General features: G+C 48.2%; 1 protein-coding gene across 1 annotated transcript; it reads right to left on the bottom strand.

Moving 5' to 3' along the window:
* Nucleotides 1-1780: 1780 nt before the first annotated feature.
* Nucleotides 1781-13791, bottom strand: CBY2 (chibby family member 2; the record flags this gene model as incomplete). Its single annotated transcript, XM_082675629.1, is given in 4 exon segments — nt 1781-2986; nt 2988-3053; nt 13326-13406; nt 13717-13791. Coding segments are annotated over 4 exon segments (1428 nt in total).
* Between the last annotated feature and the right edge of the window lie 2231 nt (nt 13792-16022).

Below are 16022 nucleotides of genomic sequence, written 5' to 3'. Positions count from 1 at the left end.
GTCTTAGCTCACCTTACCATGGTGATTCCTCAGCTGTGCTGCATATTGGAACCACCTAGAGAGCTTTTAACCCTCCCGATGTCCAGTCCTACCCAAGACCACATAAGTCAGAACGTCTGGGGGTGGAGTCCAGGCATCAGTATTTTTCAAAGACCGTGAGGTGACTCTACTCCACAGCGAACTTTGGGGAACCTCTGTCCACCTCCCTCCTGCAGTCCCCTGAGGTTACCTTTCAACCTCTTGGTTCTAAAGTATGTCCGCCTTTGAAATGGGAATTGGGGCCCAGGACACCCAGTCTTGAGCCTCTACTGGACAGGAAGGCAAGTCTAGGCATTGGGAGTGCACAGGGCACCCCTTCCCAAACTGGGTGACCAGCAGAGTCACATAAACAGAGATTTCAAAGAAAAAACTTAAAGAGATTTCAAGATCAGATAAAATTGGCCAATTCTGGGTTCACCGAAGATAAGCGGTTTTCTTCATCGCAGGACCTCTCAGACCCTTTAAGCTGGAGTGTGATCATGAATCTGCCCGAAAGGATTGTCTTCCCCTCGTGGAAACCTTCACTTTCTCAGAGCATTTCAAGGGCTGTTGTTTCCAGGAAGATTCTCTGAGAGCAGTGTTGGGAGTGGGGCAGGGGTTTAACCTCCCACCCCTGGGGGCCATTTGACAAAGCCTGGAAACACTTGCTTGTCACAGCTGGGGGCCAGGTGGCTGTTCCTGGCATCTAGTGCAAAGGCCAGGGATTCTACTAAACATCCTACAACACACGGGACAGCCCTAGACAGAGCTTTCCAGCTCAGTGTCGCCAGCAGCCCAGGTGAAAAGTCCTGGCCTTGAGTGGGCTCTACTCCCGCATCCTCTCCTCCACACTATGACCTCATCAGATGATGAGAGAGCAAGGAGGACAGGAGAAAGGGGAGGAAAACAAGGAAGGAAAAAGGGAGGAAATGAAAAGCAGATGATAATGAAGGCTGAAGTAAGGAAGAGATAAGAGAAAAAAGAAGAAAAGGAAGCCAGATTCGTAACTGCCAAAACTTGGAAGTAGCCGAGAAGTCCTTTGGTAGGTGAATGGATAAACACACTGCAGTAAATTCAGACAAGGGAACAGCATTCAGCATTAAAAAGAAACGAGCTATCAAGCCATGAAAAGACATGGAGGAGACTGAAATGCCTGCTGCTGAAAAGCCTGTCTACTGTATGATTCCAACCATATGACACTCTAGAAAAGGCAAAACCATGGGGATAGTAAAAAGATCAGTGGTTGCCGGGGGTGGGAGGCAGGGAAGGATGAACAGGCAGAGCACAAAGGAGTTCTAGGGCCGTGAATATACTTTGTATATACTCTGTTCCATCCCATAGAATGAACCCACCCAGAGTGAACCCTAATGTGAACCGTGGCTTTGGGTGATAATGATGTGTCAGTGCAGGTTCATCAGTTGTAACAAGTGCGCCCTCTGGCGGATGATGTTGATAGCGGGGAGGCTGCGGGTTGGTGTGTGGGGTAGAGGGTATGTGGGAAATCTCTGTACTTTCTGCTCCATTTTGCCGTGAGCCCGCAAGTGCTCAAAAGAAAGAAAAACGAGAAAGAAAGCAGAGCAGCACGCGCGATTAGCGGCCCTCGCCTTCTCACATCTTTATTGCTTCTCTGAGTTGACCAGGCCACTCGTTCTGCTCTTGCACGGGCACCAGCTGGTGGAGGCGGGCGAAGCGACCACGGGAAGGCGGGTGATGCCGTTTGGTGGCCCAGCTCTGGGCTTCGGTGCGGCTCGGACGGGGAGCCTCAGACCCTGCTGGGCTTCTTGGGGTCTTTGTTCTTGGTCGGGATGAAGGCGTACAGCTCCTCGATGAGCAGCTCCATCCGGGCGGTGACCTCGGTCACCGTGTCGATGACCAGCTTCTGCTGGAGCTTCAGCTTGTTGTTCTCCCACAGCGCCTTGCTCTCCTGGAAAATGCGGTGCTCCTCGCGCAGCACGTGCAGCGCCCGGTTCTCCTCCTGCAGGAGCCGGTTCTCCTCGCGGAGGGCCTGCAGGGTCTGGTTCTCCTTCTGCAGCGCCTGCAGCGCCTGTCTCATCTCCCGCAGCAGCTCCAGGGACTGGCCGCCGTCGGGCAGGCCCGGGCCCGCCTTGCCCACCTCCTCCCTGGGCTGCCCCGACAGGTTGCTGAGCATCTCGTGCAGGGTCCGGAGCGTCTTGGAGTCCTCCTGCGGGGCCTGGGGGCCCTTGGGCTCCTCGAAGGGGGAGGAGAGGCCCACGCCCTGGTCCGGCAGCAGCCCGTGGGGCGCCTCATGGGGCGAGGGGACCGGTTTGATCTCGGTCGAGGCCGCCTTCTCGTCCGGCTGGGCCCAGTAGGCCTTTCTCTGCTCCAGCAGCTGCTGCAGGGCCCGGTTCTCCTCCCGGAGGAGCTGCAGGGTGCTGCTCTCCCGGCCGCCGTGCACCTGCAGGTCCGGGTCCTTCTTCGCCGCCTCCAGGGACGAGGCGTTGTCCTTGTGCAGCAGTGGCGAGGAGGCCCGGCCGTCCTCGCGGCCCAGCGCAGCCTGGTGCACCTCCCATAGGACCTGCAGGATCTTGCTTTCCTCGCGGAGCGTGCGGTTTTCCGCGCGCAAGAACTGGTTCTCGGCGCGCAGGGACTGGTTCTCGGCGCGCAGGGACTGGTTCTCCACGCGCAGGGACTGCTTCTCCGCGTGCAGGGACTTGTTCTCCTCCTGCCGCAGGCACTCCTTGGCCAGCCGCTTGTGGTGCAGCTTGTGGTGGAAGGACGAGGACGGGGAGAAGTAGGGGGACTGCAGGCGACAGTTCTCACTCACCCACCGCCCGTCCTGGAAGACGAACGTCTCGTCGCTGAGCTGCACGCGGGGAGGGTTGTAGTCCAGCTCCAGGTCCGCCTGGGAGGTGGGGCTTTCCATGGGGTCCAGGGGCACGGAGGGGAAGCGGTTCGGCAGGTAGGAGTGCTGGCTGACCGCCCGGCGGCTCAGCCTGGGCAGGGAGGTCCTGCCTGGCCCAGCGCGGGGTGGGGTACAAGTTGTGGAGCCTCAGGAAGAGCTCGGCTGTACCCCTCTGCGGGAGAGAACAGGGAAGCCCAGAGTTAGCGAAGGAGCTGACGCACCCGAGGCTGGCTGACCACATGAGAGGCCGGGAGACCCCACAAGAAACCCAGTCTGGAGGTCTGGACTGGCCACAGAGGGCGCTTTTGCACTTGGTCTCTTGGGTTCCTCGCGAGGAAATGACATCGGTCCTCCTTATTCGCGGTGCTATAAAGTCCCGCGAACACACCATTCGCGACTACTGTACCATTGCTCCAAAGAGACGCACGGCGTTAGGTTCCTGCTAGCCTCTGGTCACATTTTCCTCATCCAATCAATAAATAACTTTGTCTGCTGTTGAAAGACACCTTATTTTAAATGTACTTTTGATTCATTACATTGAACTTGCGGTCAACAGCACTGTGACTCATGCGGGAAGGAAGCTTACCTAGCAGGTGTTTTCTCTGTAAGGCACATCACATCACTGCTTTCTGGTGCTTAAGACGACTAGACAGCACTGCAGCGCTATGCTTGAGGGCCATTTTAGACAGAGAAACACCAACAAAAAGCACAAGAGTGTGAAAACAGTGACACTAAATAAACTGTGAAACGGACACTTTTACAGTCTGAGAGCTGAAACAAGAAGGCACCTCCAACTGGAAATGTGTGCATCAGGTAACTCAAATTTTTCATCATTCTGTGCATGTCTATGAATAATCATGAAAGTGAGACAAGTATTGATTTTGGGGCTGCAAACTAATTTTAGTGAAAAAAATTTAGGCAGATTCACAAATATGGAATCCATGAATAATGAGAATCAAGAATATATCATGGGGCTTCCCTGGTGGCGCAGTGGTTGAGAGTCCGCCTGCTGATGCAGGGGATGCAGGTTCGTGCCCCGGTCCGGGAAGATCCCACATGCCGCGGAGCGGCTGGGCCCGTGAGCCATGGCCGCTGAGCCTGCGCGTCCAGAGCCTGTGCTCCGCAACGGGAGAGGCCACAACAGTGAGAGGCCCATGTACCGCAAAAAAAAAAAAAAAAAAAAAAAAGAATGTATCATGGAGGATAAAGGCATTGATATTGGAATCAACCAACTGTTTGAGTTCTCGCCCCATTATTTGATTAGTTACAAGAACATGGACAAATTATGTGAGCTTTAGTTACCACGCTTTCAAATTGGGGTAACTGCACCTACTGCCTTGCCTCATAGAAATATTTTAGGATAAAAGAGGTAATGTGTGAAAGCACTAAGCACGGGTTCTGGCACACTTCTGTCACCCTAGAGGAAGAATAAACACTGTTCTCCAGCCACCGGAGCTGTAGATGTGTACCCACAATTGGCATCACCCAACAGCCACTCACATTGTCCCAAATGGCAGTGCTACTGGTAAGTCCCACAGCCCCTTTAACACCAGCCAACATGGTGCTAAGCTTAAAACAGAGTCCAGCTGATAATTTTGGAAAGGAAGGGCACCATCACAGACATATCACCGAGCAATGGGAGTTCAACGTGTGGCAGTGAAGACATCAAAGGATACCAGGGAATGCATACAGAGGAATTCATGATGGTGGCCACGCACCTCGAAACCACCACATAAAAAGAGGATCGGAGCCACAGAGCTGAAAGCCAGCAAACCACTGCCACACTCCTCAATATAGAAGATAAGCTGAGTGCGTTTTAAATGCACATTTTGGAGCCTTTACTTACAAGACTCATTCACTCATTCACTCATCCATCTGTATTTCTAACCAGCTCCCTCCGGTGATTCTGGCTTCCGGTGGTCAGAACTGCTCTGAGCCAGGTAGAATGCAGTTTGCTCAGGTGAGGGTTACACCAGGGCTGAAGGCCAAGGGGTCAAGACTGGGGTCACACAGATGCTCATCCCGGTTCTGTTGCTGATGGGCAGCGTGGAACTAGAGAGCTCTCACCCTCTCTGAGACCCAGATTTTCACTAGTACGAAAGAGAGTCAGACTCTGTGACCTTAACGGCACCACCTTCCAACACTGAAAGTCAGCAAACTGTACCTGTCAAATGGAAATAATAACACGTGCCCTGCTTAGTTCACAACACCGTTGTGAGGATTAAATGAGATAATGAATGCAAAAGTGTTTTTAAAACTGCCAGGTGCCACAGAATGTAAGAAATGTAAATGTAAGGTATTGTTACCAAGAAAAGGAGATTTCACTAATGGAGGAATTCTGAGATGAACTCAAAACGCAGTGAACAAGTGGGATGCATCCTGGAGAAGAGGTAACAATTGCAGCCATGAATTTAAATAAAAATAAGATCATGAGAGCTGCTTCTGAATACACCAAAAGCATTTCATCCAAGTACACTGCAAGGCTCTCCAAATATTAATTTCTCGTTTCTTAGGTTATTTTCAAAATTTTACAGATAGAGAAGATAGAAAACAAGTCAGGTTATTCACATTATATATATAGGCATATAGAGATACATAATTTGTACAGCGTATAAAGTTGGTTAGAATTCTTTAAGACCCAAAGAGCTAGATAAATAGAAGGCATGATTCTATGCTATTAACTTTCCAATAAGCACGTCATTAACTTTGTAAGGTTGTGCTTAGTCTTCCAGAGAGCAAAGGCGCAGGGACATTCTGCAATCAGAACCTTATTCATTTTAAATAAATCCAGCCTCCATGGTTATCATCCTTCTCAATGGGAGAAGCCATTGGGCTCTTGTGACTGAACCTGTGATCAGAATGAACCCCATTGTGAAGAGCCCAGACCGTTCCCTTATACATTTAAGGTGCTTTGATCCCAGACTGGGAAGATTAGCCAAGGTCAATAAGGAGTAAATCTTGAGAGGTCCTCTTCATCCTCCAAGGATGAAGTACTACAGGAATCCGTCTCCGCAGTAATATCCTGCTCTTGAAGATGTTACTATGGAAAATGTAGTTTTAATCCATGATGGGTATACCCATCAAGAGAAAGAAAGGGAAGAAGTTTTGCACTACTGAATTCATTTAATCTTCACAACACTGATTTAATAAGGTGTTATTATTCCCATTTTACAGATGGAGAAACTAAAACTCAGAGAAGTTAAATAACCAGCACCAGTTCACTCAGTAAGTCACAAATCCAGTTCTGGCTCCCTGAACTTACGTATGTGAAGCACACATGTAGGGAATCTCCATGAACTAAGCAAAGGACTTTCACTACTTGGGGACTTTCTATTATGGAAAATTTCAAACATACACAAAAAGAGAGATGATAGTCTAATAAATTTCCATGTACCCAGCTTCGGCAGTTATCAAATCAAGGCCACACCTGCTTCATCTATACCTTCATCCAATTCCAGAACCACTCCCCTGCCGCTGGGTTATTTCAAAGCAAAGTATAGACACTGTTTTGTTTTGGGTTTTTTTTTAGGGTTTTTTTTGTTGTTTTTTTGCCGTACGCGGGCCTCTCACCGCTGCAGCCTCTCCCATTGTGGAGCACAGGCTCCGGACGCGCAGACTCAGCGGCCATGGCTCACGGGCCCAGCCGCTCCGCGGCTTGCGGGATTTCCCGGACCAGGGCACGAACCCGCGTCCCCTGCATCGGCAGGCGGACTCTCAACCACCGCGCCACCAGGGAAGCCCCCCTGTGCTCTTTTATCCATAAATACATCAATGCGTATTTTTTTAACAAAACACAATACCATTATCTTCCCTTTAAAATTTAACAATGATCCCTTAATACCAACAAATACTGATTCAGATTTCCCCAACTCTCTCATTTCTTTTTTTTTTGCGGTACAAGGGCCTCTCACTGTTGTGGCCTCTCCCGTTGCGGAGCACAGGCTCGGGACGCACAGGCTCAGCGGCCATGGCTCACGGGCCCAGCCGCTCCGCGGCATGTGGGATCTTCCCGGACCGGGGCACGAACCCGCGTCCCCTGCATCGGCAGGCGGACTCTCAACCACTGCGCCACCAGGGAAGCCCTCTCACTTCTTTTTTATGATTGATTTCTATCAGAAAGATAGTCTCCCTGATCCAGGTGAACAACCAAAGAGAAACCTCTGGTGCTTTATACCTGTTCATAGTATCCTTGATGGCCTTTAAATCACCCTACTCAGTCAGCTGCCTTTATTTTATATTCATATCCTGAACTGGGTACCCAAGGGATTTTCAACTATCCCCTCAACATAAAGGCACTAAATAAAAACTTAACATGTGGGTGGCGGATCCCTAGCTATATAGACAATTTGGGTATTTGGGCCCTTGTCCTTACGCATGCCATTGGGTGACCTCGGTTACATCCTCTAACCCTCTGACCTTGGTTTCCACTTCTGTATAATGAAAGGTCAGTAGCATTATCTCTAATATCCTCTTGTCTAACTTCCTCTGGTCGAAGGGATCCATGTTTACAAACTGGCATCACTATGGCCCCAGCAGTCCTCTTTTATGAACCTAGCTGACATCGTGTCCCCTCCCTTAAATGACCAACACCTTCCAAGCAAGTCCTGTGCTGTCTCTGTTCCGTGCCCACGCACCTAATCCAGAAAATACTGATGGACTGATAGGTCTCCTTTACCTCCTTAACCAAGAGACCAAACGCTCCTCTTATGAAAGTCCTTCTATCCTTCCTCTTATCCCCAGACAGGACCCAGAAGGTGGCCAAGTCCAGCACTGCCTCATGGCCTAGTTTCTTAGATAAAACACTTAAATACTGTAAACATTTTAATAGTCATATATTTATTTTAATGGGTATTGGGAAAATATACCTATTTTATCAAACCCACAATCCTATGGATAGGATTTAGATGAAGCTAAAGTAGAGCAGCATCTTTTCTTTTTCTGAAAATGAGACCATCTAAGGGAAAATACTAAATATATACGATTTCAGATATATCAAGAATCGTGCTTAAACTTTGGGAAGGGATTGAGGCAAGACAAATTCTTTCTTTCCCATATTTCCCTGATTCCAATCAGACCTAGCTGGACTTATTAGTCCTCCAAGGAAATCTCTTTCTTGGCCTTGTGAAAACTTCTCACCCTAATCTATTCCCACTCTAAACATTCTTGCACCAAATCACATTTATGTCAATGAATCAACTAACATTAATTTGGCGTCTGTTCTCAGGGAACTTCCAATCAATTTGAAAATCAGTGCATAGCAACCATTATTTCTTGGGGTAAGTGAGGGAGGTGGACGTGCAGCAAGCATTAATTCTGGCACTACAGTATGGGGAACAGGGGACTGGACATCATAACACTGAAAAGGGTCCTGGGTCTGTGCTGTATGAGTGCATAGCCTTTACAAAATCACTTAATTTCTCTGCCTCAGTTTCCATAACTAGAAAATGTGGATGCTAGCATGATTCAGAGCCACCCCCTATGATCGTGCAGGCTATACAATGCCCAGCTCTAGAGGGTGCCATTCACAACTGGTGTTGCAGTGCACAACCTGTGCAACCATCCACAGCAGTTTTACTAACATTTGCCCTATTTATTTCAGACGCTTTGTTGTAGAGTTCAAAAATAAAAGGAGAATATGTGACATCTTCTTTGTTTATAGAGAGCTACAGACATGCAAGAATGGTTACTGTGAATTCAGAAGAGAAGTTGCTTAGCATTTCCTTTGATTGTATAGAGCAAGGAAAAGGAAGTAACACTGAAAGACTATTATGTGATGATATGCTAACGGATTTCCATAGTCATAAGTAATATCTTACTGAAAAGAGCTACCATGGTTCCACCAAAGATCACATAGCCAGCAAGGGTTTAAAACCAGGATATCTGACTCCAAACTGCAGGCTCATTCTAGCTCTTCATAATGCCCAGATATTTTATTTTGCATGTGTGTTGATATCATTCCTTTGCAGTGATTCTCATACGTCTTGTCCCATCTTGTCCCCAGATGACTAAATTGTAATTATCTGAGCACAGTGACCCGTCCCTTACTTTTTTTGACATCCCTAGTCCTGGAAGTTAGAAGAACACATTTCACATACACTGGAGGTGTGATGAGTCCTTGCCAATGCACTAATCAACCAAAGTGCACTGAAAGGTAAGGAGGAGATATCAGATTGAACTACACAAAACTGTTAACATTATACTATTTTGGGCCCTCAAAAGTGGTGATTTTGTTTACCTTAATATGTTTAGTCTATTTAGGAAAGCCGTATCCACATTTCAATTCACATTTTTAAACTGCAGAGCTGTTACATCATGGGGTTTTCCCCATGTCCATCTACACAGTCCCTAAAGGAAGCCGTCCTCTGCACACAAGCATGCTGGTGGTCCACACTGCCATCTTGAACCTATAATCCAATGAGACTAGAGGTCTTAAATTCCCAGTAGCTTTGGGCTTAAAAGTCCCATCTTTGACTGCTCTTGTGAAAGTCGCTTAACTTCTCTGAATGTCACCTCTAAAATGAACCCTCATGTAGCTGCTCTGCCCTGTTCCTGGTGGTGTTGTGAGACGCTAAGAAAGTGGTCGGTAAGCTGTCATAAAGACCAAACAGGGGCTTCCCGGGCGGCCCAGTGGTTAAGACTCCTCACTTCCAATGCAGGGGGCGCGGGTTCGATTCCTGCTCGGGGAATTAACATCCCACATGCCGCGGAGCCAAAAGATTTTTAAAAAGACCAAACAGATGGCCAGCTCTACTAGTAAAGCTTAAACGTTCCTGGCCCAAAACACTCTAGCAAATGCTGAATGTATTTCTTTACAAAAGGACTTTGCAAAAAGTGAGCATCTGATAAGCAAACCCTCAAGGTAAAACATCCCAGGCCCCCTGAGCCAATGTCTGAAGCCAGCTCCTTCTTGGTGGGTCTCCTCAACCAGTGGTGTCACTGGGTTGGTTTCATGGGCTAAACTAATCTGTCCTTGGTGTCATTGAGCCCCACCAAGAGGTCTGGGCCAAGAAAAAGCGCCTGGAACACCCCCAAAAGTTCTCTTCAGCCTAGGAGGCAGAGTCTACAGCAGCCTGATTCAAGCCCCCAGAGAAGCCTGGCCTGGTCTCCCCATGAAGGAAAGGACGGTCTCTTCCTTGACCTGTGGGAAATGCCCTCACATGTGGATGCAGACCCAGTAGGTGGGAGAGGAAGAGGGGGGCTTCCTCATGAAAGAACAGGATATGAGAAAGGATGCAGGAGGGGAAGACAAATGGCCATGGCGCTCATCACACCTCGCATCTGGCTTTGTTAGGAAGGTGACCAAGAGACGCTGCCCTCAGGGGCAATGTGCTCCCACTTGTGGCCTAAGTAAGATGCATTAGTGCTGAGGATCCAGGAAGGGCCCTGGGCACCAACATCTCCCTCACCGGTGCCTGAATCCCACCTATGGTTGGGAATCCGTCCTTAACATCAGGCCTGGCCTTCTCCCTGGCATCTCCTTTTTTGTGGGCCTCTCATTGTCACAGCCTCTCCCGTTGCGGAGCACAGGCTCCAGACACGCAGGCTCAGTAGTTGTGGCGCACGGGCCTAGTTGCTCCGCGGCATGTGGGATCTTCCGAGACCAGGGCTCGAACCCGTATCCCCTGCATTAGCAGGCAGACTCTCAACCACTGAGCCACCCGGGAAGCCGTGGCATCTCCTTTTTAAATGCATTTGGTCCTAGAAGGAAAATGCATGAAATCACCAACTATGTGCTTCTGTCAGATCACCAGCCTTGTGCGTGGCAAGTGGAGACCGTGGAGGAGGAAAAGCCAGTGGAAGGGCGGGCAGGGCAAAGGCAAAGGAGAGGTGATAAGACCAAAGTCTCTCTCTGATGCTAAGGGGTGTCTAAGGACCAGGACTCTGAGGGGGACCTTCTGGGCTGGAATTTCTGGGGCTGCTGGCCTCCCATCTAAATAGTTCAGCAACAGGGCTAGACAATGACTAGCCAGTTTAGCTGACATGCACTGAGGTTCTCTCCACTCCTGGAGAAGTACGGCTACCACAGACCAGAAGAGACGTCCAAATGCTCCCAGCAGACGTCAAGCCTGTTGACCAAGATTTTTAAAGCCCTACTTTGCCAGCATTACTGAGGGTTACGGTCAGAGAACATTCAACCATCTGGGGTTACTTTTCAAACATGTGAAGCTGAGAGGTCCAGGATGCTGGAAGGAAAAGCCAGATCCGCCACTAATTTTCAGACCAGGTTGACAAGGTTGAGTGTCTCATTATCATATTTTTAAATTAACTCCGTTCCGAGCACCATGAGAAAGTCAATGTTGGTTTTAAGAAATGCGAACAGGTAAGAGGATAATTCATGGGTCAGTGTGACTGATTTTGATAGAATCATAAACTAACAGCAAAGAGGATGAAGATGTCGTCTGTCATGTATCTGGTAGTTTTAGCTAATTGTTTAACACACAATCTTCTGAAATCTTCCTCCTAACACTTATTCAAATTGGTAGAGATACAGGCATTGTTGGTGGATTCCATAGCTTCTGAAGAACAAACCCAAACAAAGGGGACTGAGAAAAGGCAACAGCGAGGGATGAGGGGGGCCCTGGAGGGTGCTGTGGGAGCTCATTCTGACCTGGTATAGATCCTTCATTAATGATCTCACAGGAAACAGTGCTTTTATGAAACTCACAGATAGCGCTCACTGGGGACATGGGAATGCTGGCGAGAACTGAATCATTATGCACAAAAGGAACCAGGAGGGCAGACAGCTTGGGCAGGAAGTAACATCGATGGCTGGCGAGTTAATGTGTTGGAGGGAAATAGACCAGAAAACACAAATGTTTAATGTGAGGGAGAAAAACTGGAAATCAATAAGACCTGCAAAGACCTAAGGGTGAAACAAATAGTGAACCATAGGCATGTGCAATGGAAATGAGAAGCGCCAGGCATGACTGGGAGCTGGGAGGCCAGAGGTACTTTCTGGAGACACAGAGCTGCTGCTGCAATCCCCTTCCCAAAGGAATGGGCTCAGCATCAAAACGAAGCAGAATGTGGCAGATACACGCAGGGAGCTCACGGTAGGCGGTGAGGATGGGCGGAGAAGAGGCGCCATCTCTTAAGAGCAAGGGAAGAAGCAGGTGGCATGTGCCCAGCTTGCGGCATAGCAGAGGAAGTGGGCACTGACCTGGCTTCAAGCCTTTAACTCCAGCTCTGACATTACTAGTGGGCTTCCTAGGGTTCCCAGTTCCCGTTGCTATACCATCTCTCCCTTGCACTGCATGGCCCAGTGCCGCCACATGATCAAATCAGGGCTCAATCTCCCTTCCTCCCCTTGTTTTTTGTTTTGTTTTGTTTTTGTTTGTTTGTTTGGCCACACCATGCAGCATGCGGGATCTCAGTTCCCCGACCAGGGATCGAACCTGTGCCCCCTGCAGTGGACGTGCAGAGTCTTAACCACTGGACCGCCAGAGAAGTCCTCATTTGGGGAGGTCCAGTCAGCACACTGGTCCCTCTCACAGCTCTAGTGATGGCCCAGTTCAGATCATCTAAACTTATAGATGCCCCCTTCACCCCAAGCATCAGCCTAGAGTACCCTGCCAGGTGTCTGGAACCTGCCGCAGGACTTGTGCCCCCTTGGCAGGTATACCCATGAGACACATCTGCCCATGTGCCCAGGCAGCAGGTGTCCTCTAATTTCATGCTCTCCAAGATCCCAGGATGCCCACTGGCGATCAATCCTGTTCCTACACGTCCCTGGACAGAGCTTTCAGATAGTTACCTCTGCATTGGATTCCTCCGCTCTACATTTCAGCCCCTCTGGTTGCACCACCATAATCTTCCAAGAGGGCCTTGGGTGACTCTGGAGAAGCAAGGCTGCCCCCTTTGTGACACAGCAGTAGGAACAATCCAATCAGGAGGACCCCTCCCAGGAAACCCAGCCTGTCATCCGTTCATTGGCCTCCATTCTGAACCCCCCAGGCCCACCCCTCTTACACTCTCTCTGTCTTTGGTATACAGCAGGCCTTCATTCTCTTGACCCCTCCTCATGACCCTGTACCCCTCAGCCCACATCCTAGGTTCATGGATTCAGTCGTATGCTTTTGACTGCAAGTCTCAGTTCTAATTCTGCCCCCATAAATCCAGAGTAGTTGTACAACAGCAAGCACCAAAAGATCTAATTTTGAGAAGATTGGCTTATTTCTGAGACTCACAGAAACTTCAAGTGGTAGGGCTGGAACGTCTTCCCAGATCACCTAATCCACCCCGCTCATTCAAGGGATGAGAAACCCAAGACGCTGAGTGACTAAGTGGCCTCCCCCAGGTACACAGCTGGCTGGCGGCTGACCTAGAACTAGAATCTGAGGCCCTGACTACTCTGCTCCTTCTATGACATCCTGCTAGAGTTTTGACAGAGGAGGGCTATTCTCGCCAAAACTGAGAGGTTGCATCCTTCTGTGATTATCCCTACCTGAGGTAGGACCACACTGATTGGAATTTCTAGGCTTTCAGATCTGGAATCTCTTTTTCTTGTAAAATTTGGCCTCAAGTGCTGTGGAAAAGAGGAAATAAGTAGATTTCTGCTTCCCAGCCCATCCTCTGGACCTCAACTTCTCACCTGAAAAACAGAGGACTTTGTACTACTCACTTATCCCCTCTTGTTAATTATGTACATTATGAAAATCTGAGTCTGAGAGAATGTGAAGATGATATCTGATACGATGCTTTATCAGTCTCTGAACAGAAATTAAGACAGGTATTACAGTTGATGGAAAAGCTTTCTGAAAGCGTGTGGAGCAGAGATACCTATACCTACTACCTTTTCTAAAATTATTATTTCTATCTCAAGTAAAAAGCCATACCAATGTTAGGTGCCAGGTGTAGGTCCTATGCAGAAGGTGGTCACCAAAACACTCAGAACATTCCAGGGGTGACATCACAAAACAATATGATGTCTTTCATGGCTCATGGTCTCTCTCTGAGCATCACAGGTGGGAATGAGGCATCTGATGGTCAGCAAGAGCTCACCCTGGTTGTGTCCACATGGCCGGTCAAGGTCGGTGTGACACACAATAGCCCAAACACGGGCCCCCTGTTTGGTCATCCTGGCTGACAGTTACATCTCCACGGCCAGGCTGGGCCGAGACCCCTATCCTCTCTCCAGGGGTGGCATCTTCTACTTGGATTACTCAAGAAGGAAGAAACCCAGACCAAGAGAAAGAATGTAGTCTGAGATGTTTTTTGATACCAATCTATTCTTCAGTTCTCTGACACCAACTGGATGTCCTATACTTCAATTCTGACACACCCTACCTGGAGTTGGCACCAGATTCCACAAGTTAAAGGGCCCAGTCCCACAAAACTGCTCCCACTTCAGATGTCAGTCACAAGTCTTGGGCCACCAGTACTTCTAACTAACCAGCTATAAAGCAGAGGCTGGCAGTTTTGCTGATTTGCTAGAAGAGCTCAAAGAACTCAGGAAAACACTTTACGTACAAATACAGGTTTTGGGTTTTGTTTTTTTTAATGAAACATACAGCTCAGGAACAGTCAAATGGAAAAGATGCTTAAGGCAAGGTATGAGGGGAGAGGGAGGCAGAGCTTCCATACCCAGCAGGGCACACCACCCTCCCTGCATCTTCATGTACTCCCCAACTCGGACGCTCTCCAAACCCTGTCGTCTAGAGGTTTTTATGGAGGTTTCATTATATGGTCATGACTGATTATTTCATTGGCCTTTGGTGATTGAATAATAAAAGATACACCTATCACTCAAGAAATCCCAAGGGTTTTAAGTTACTCTGTGCCAGGAACTGGGAACAAAGACCAAACATGTATTTTTATTAGACCACATGTAGAAACTGCTGACACCTGGGCTTCACGAAAGGGACAGCCTAGTCCCCTGGCCTCAATTCTGTAAATCATTTGCCTTGAGAGGCTGTCAGTGGGAGCCCTCCTATGTACCTTAAGTCTCCCATTAGGCGGGGAACTCCAACCCCACACTATTATGCCACATGCAGGGAAAGAAGTGGTGGACCAGGGTAGGGTCGCTGTAACAACCCACCAGAAGCTCCCGCACCCAGGTTACATGCAAGCCTCGCTTTAAGAAAATCCAATGTACAAAAAAATCAAGGACATACATATGTACAAACCGAGAAAGTAATTAATCACATTATCAAAGAATTTCTCATTTTCCATGGGAACTTCTCCTAGGGTTTCTTTTTTAATTTTTATTTTATTTCTTAATTGTGGTTACAAACACATAACATTAAATTTTCCATCTTAGGGACTTCCCTGGTGGTGCAGTGGTTAAGAATCCGCCTGCCAATGCAGGGGACACGGGTTCGAACCCTGGTCCAGGAAGATCCCACATGCCACGGAGCAACTAAGCCCACATGCCACAACTACTGAGCCCACATGCCACAACTACTGAAGCCCACGTGCCTAGAGCCCGTGCTCTGCAACAAGAGAAGCCACCGCGATGAGAAACCTGCGCACCACAATGAAGAGTAGCCCCTGCTCGCCGCAACTAGAGAAAGCCCGCACACATCAACGAGACCCAACGCAGTCAAAAATAAGTAAATAAATAAATAAATTTATTAAAAAAAAATTTCTTTTCCATCTTAAACATTTTTGAGTATACAGTCCAGGAGTGTCAAAGTACATCCACATTGCTGTGCAATGGATCTCTAGAACTTTTTCATCTTGCAAAACTGAAACTCTATGACCATTAAACACTACCTCCTCTCCCACCTACCCCCCAGCCCTGGGAAACCACCTTTCCACTTGCTATTTCTATGATTTTTGACCTCTTTAGATACCTCATATGAGTGGAATCATATAGTATTTGTCCTTTTGTGACTGGCTTACTTTAGCATCATGTCCTCAAAAAACCTCCATCTGGGGGCATGTGACAGGATCTCCTTTTTTTAAGCTGCATAATATTTCTTTGTGTTTATATACCACACATTTTCCTTCTTTATCCATTCATTCATTGATGAACATTGGGTCGCTTCCACCTCCTCTTGACTATTGTGAATAATGCTTCAGTGAACATGAGTGTGCAAAGATCTCTTTGAGATCCTGCTTTTAATTCTTTTGGATATATACACAGAATTAGGACTGCTGGATCATATGTTTTATGTTTAATTTTTTGAGGAACCTCTAC

The sequence above is a fragment of the Grampus griseus genome (genome assembly GCF_964374135.1).
Source record: "Grampus griseus genome assembly, chromosome: 18".
NCBI classification, from domain to species: Eukaryota; Metazoa; Chordata; class Mammalia; order Artiodactyla; family Delphinidae; genus Grampus; species Grampus griseus.
The sequence above is the reverse complement of the archived record's forward strand: the minus strand, read 5'-3'. Positions and strand labels throughout refer to the sequence as shown.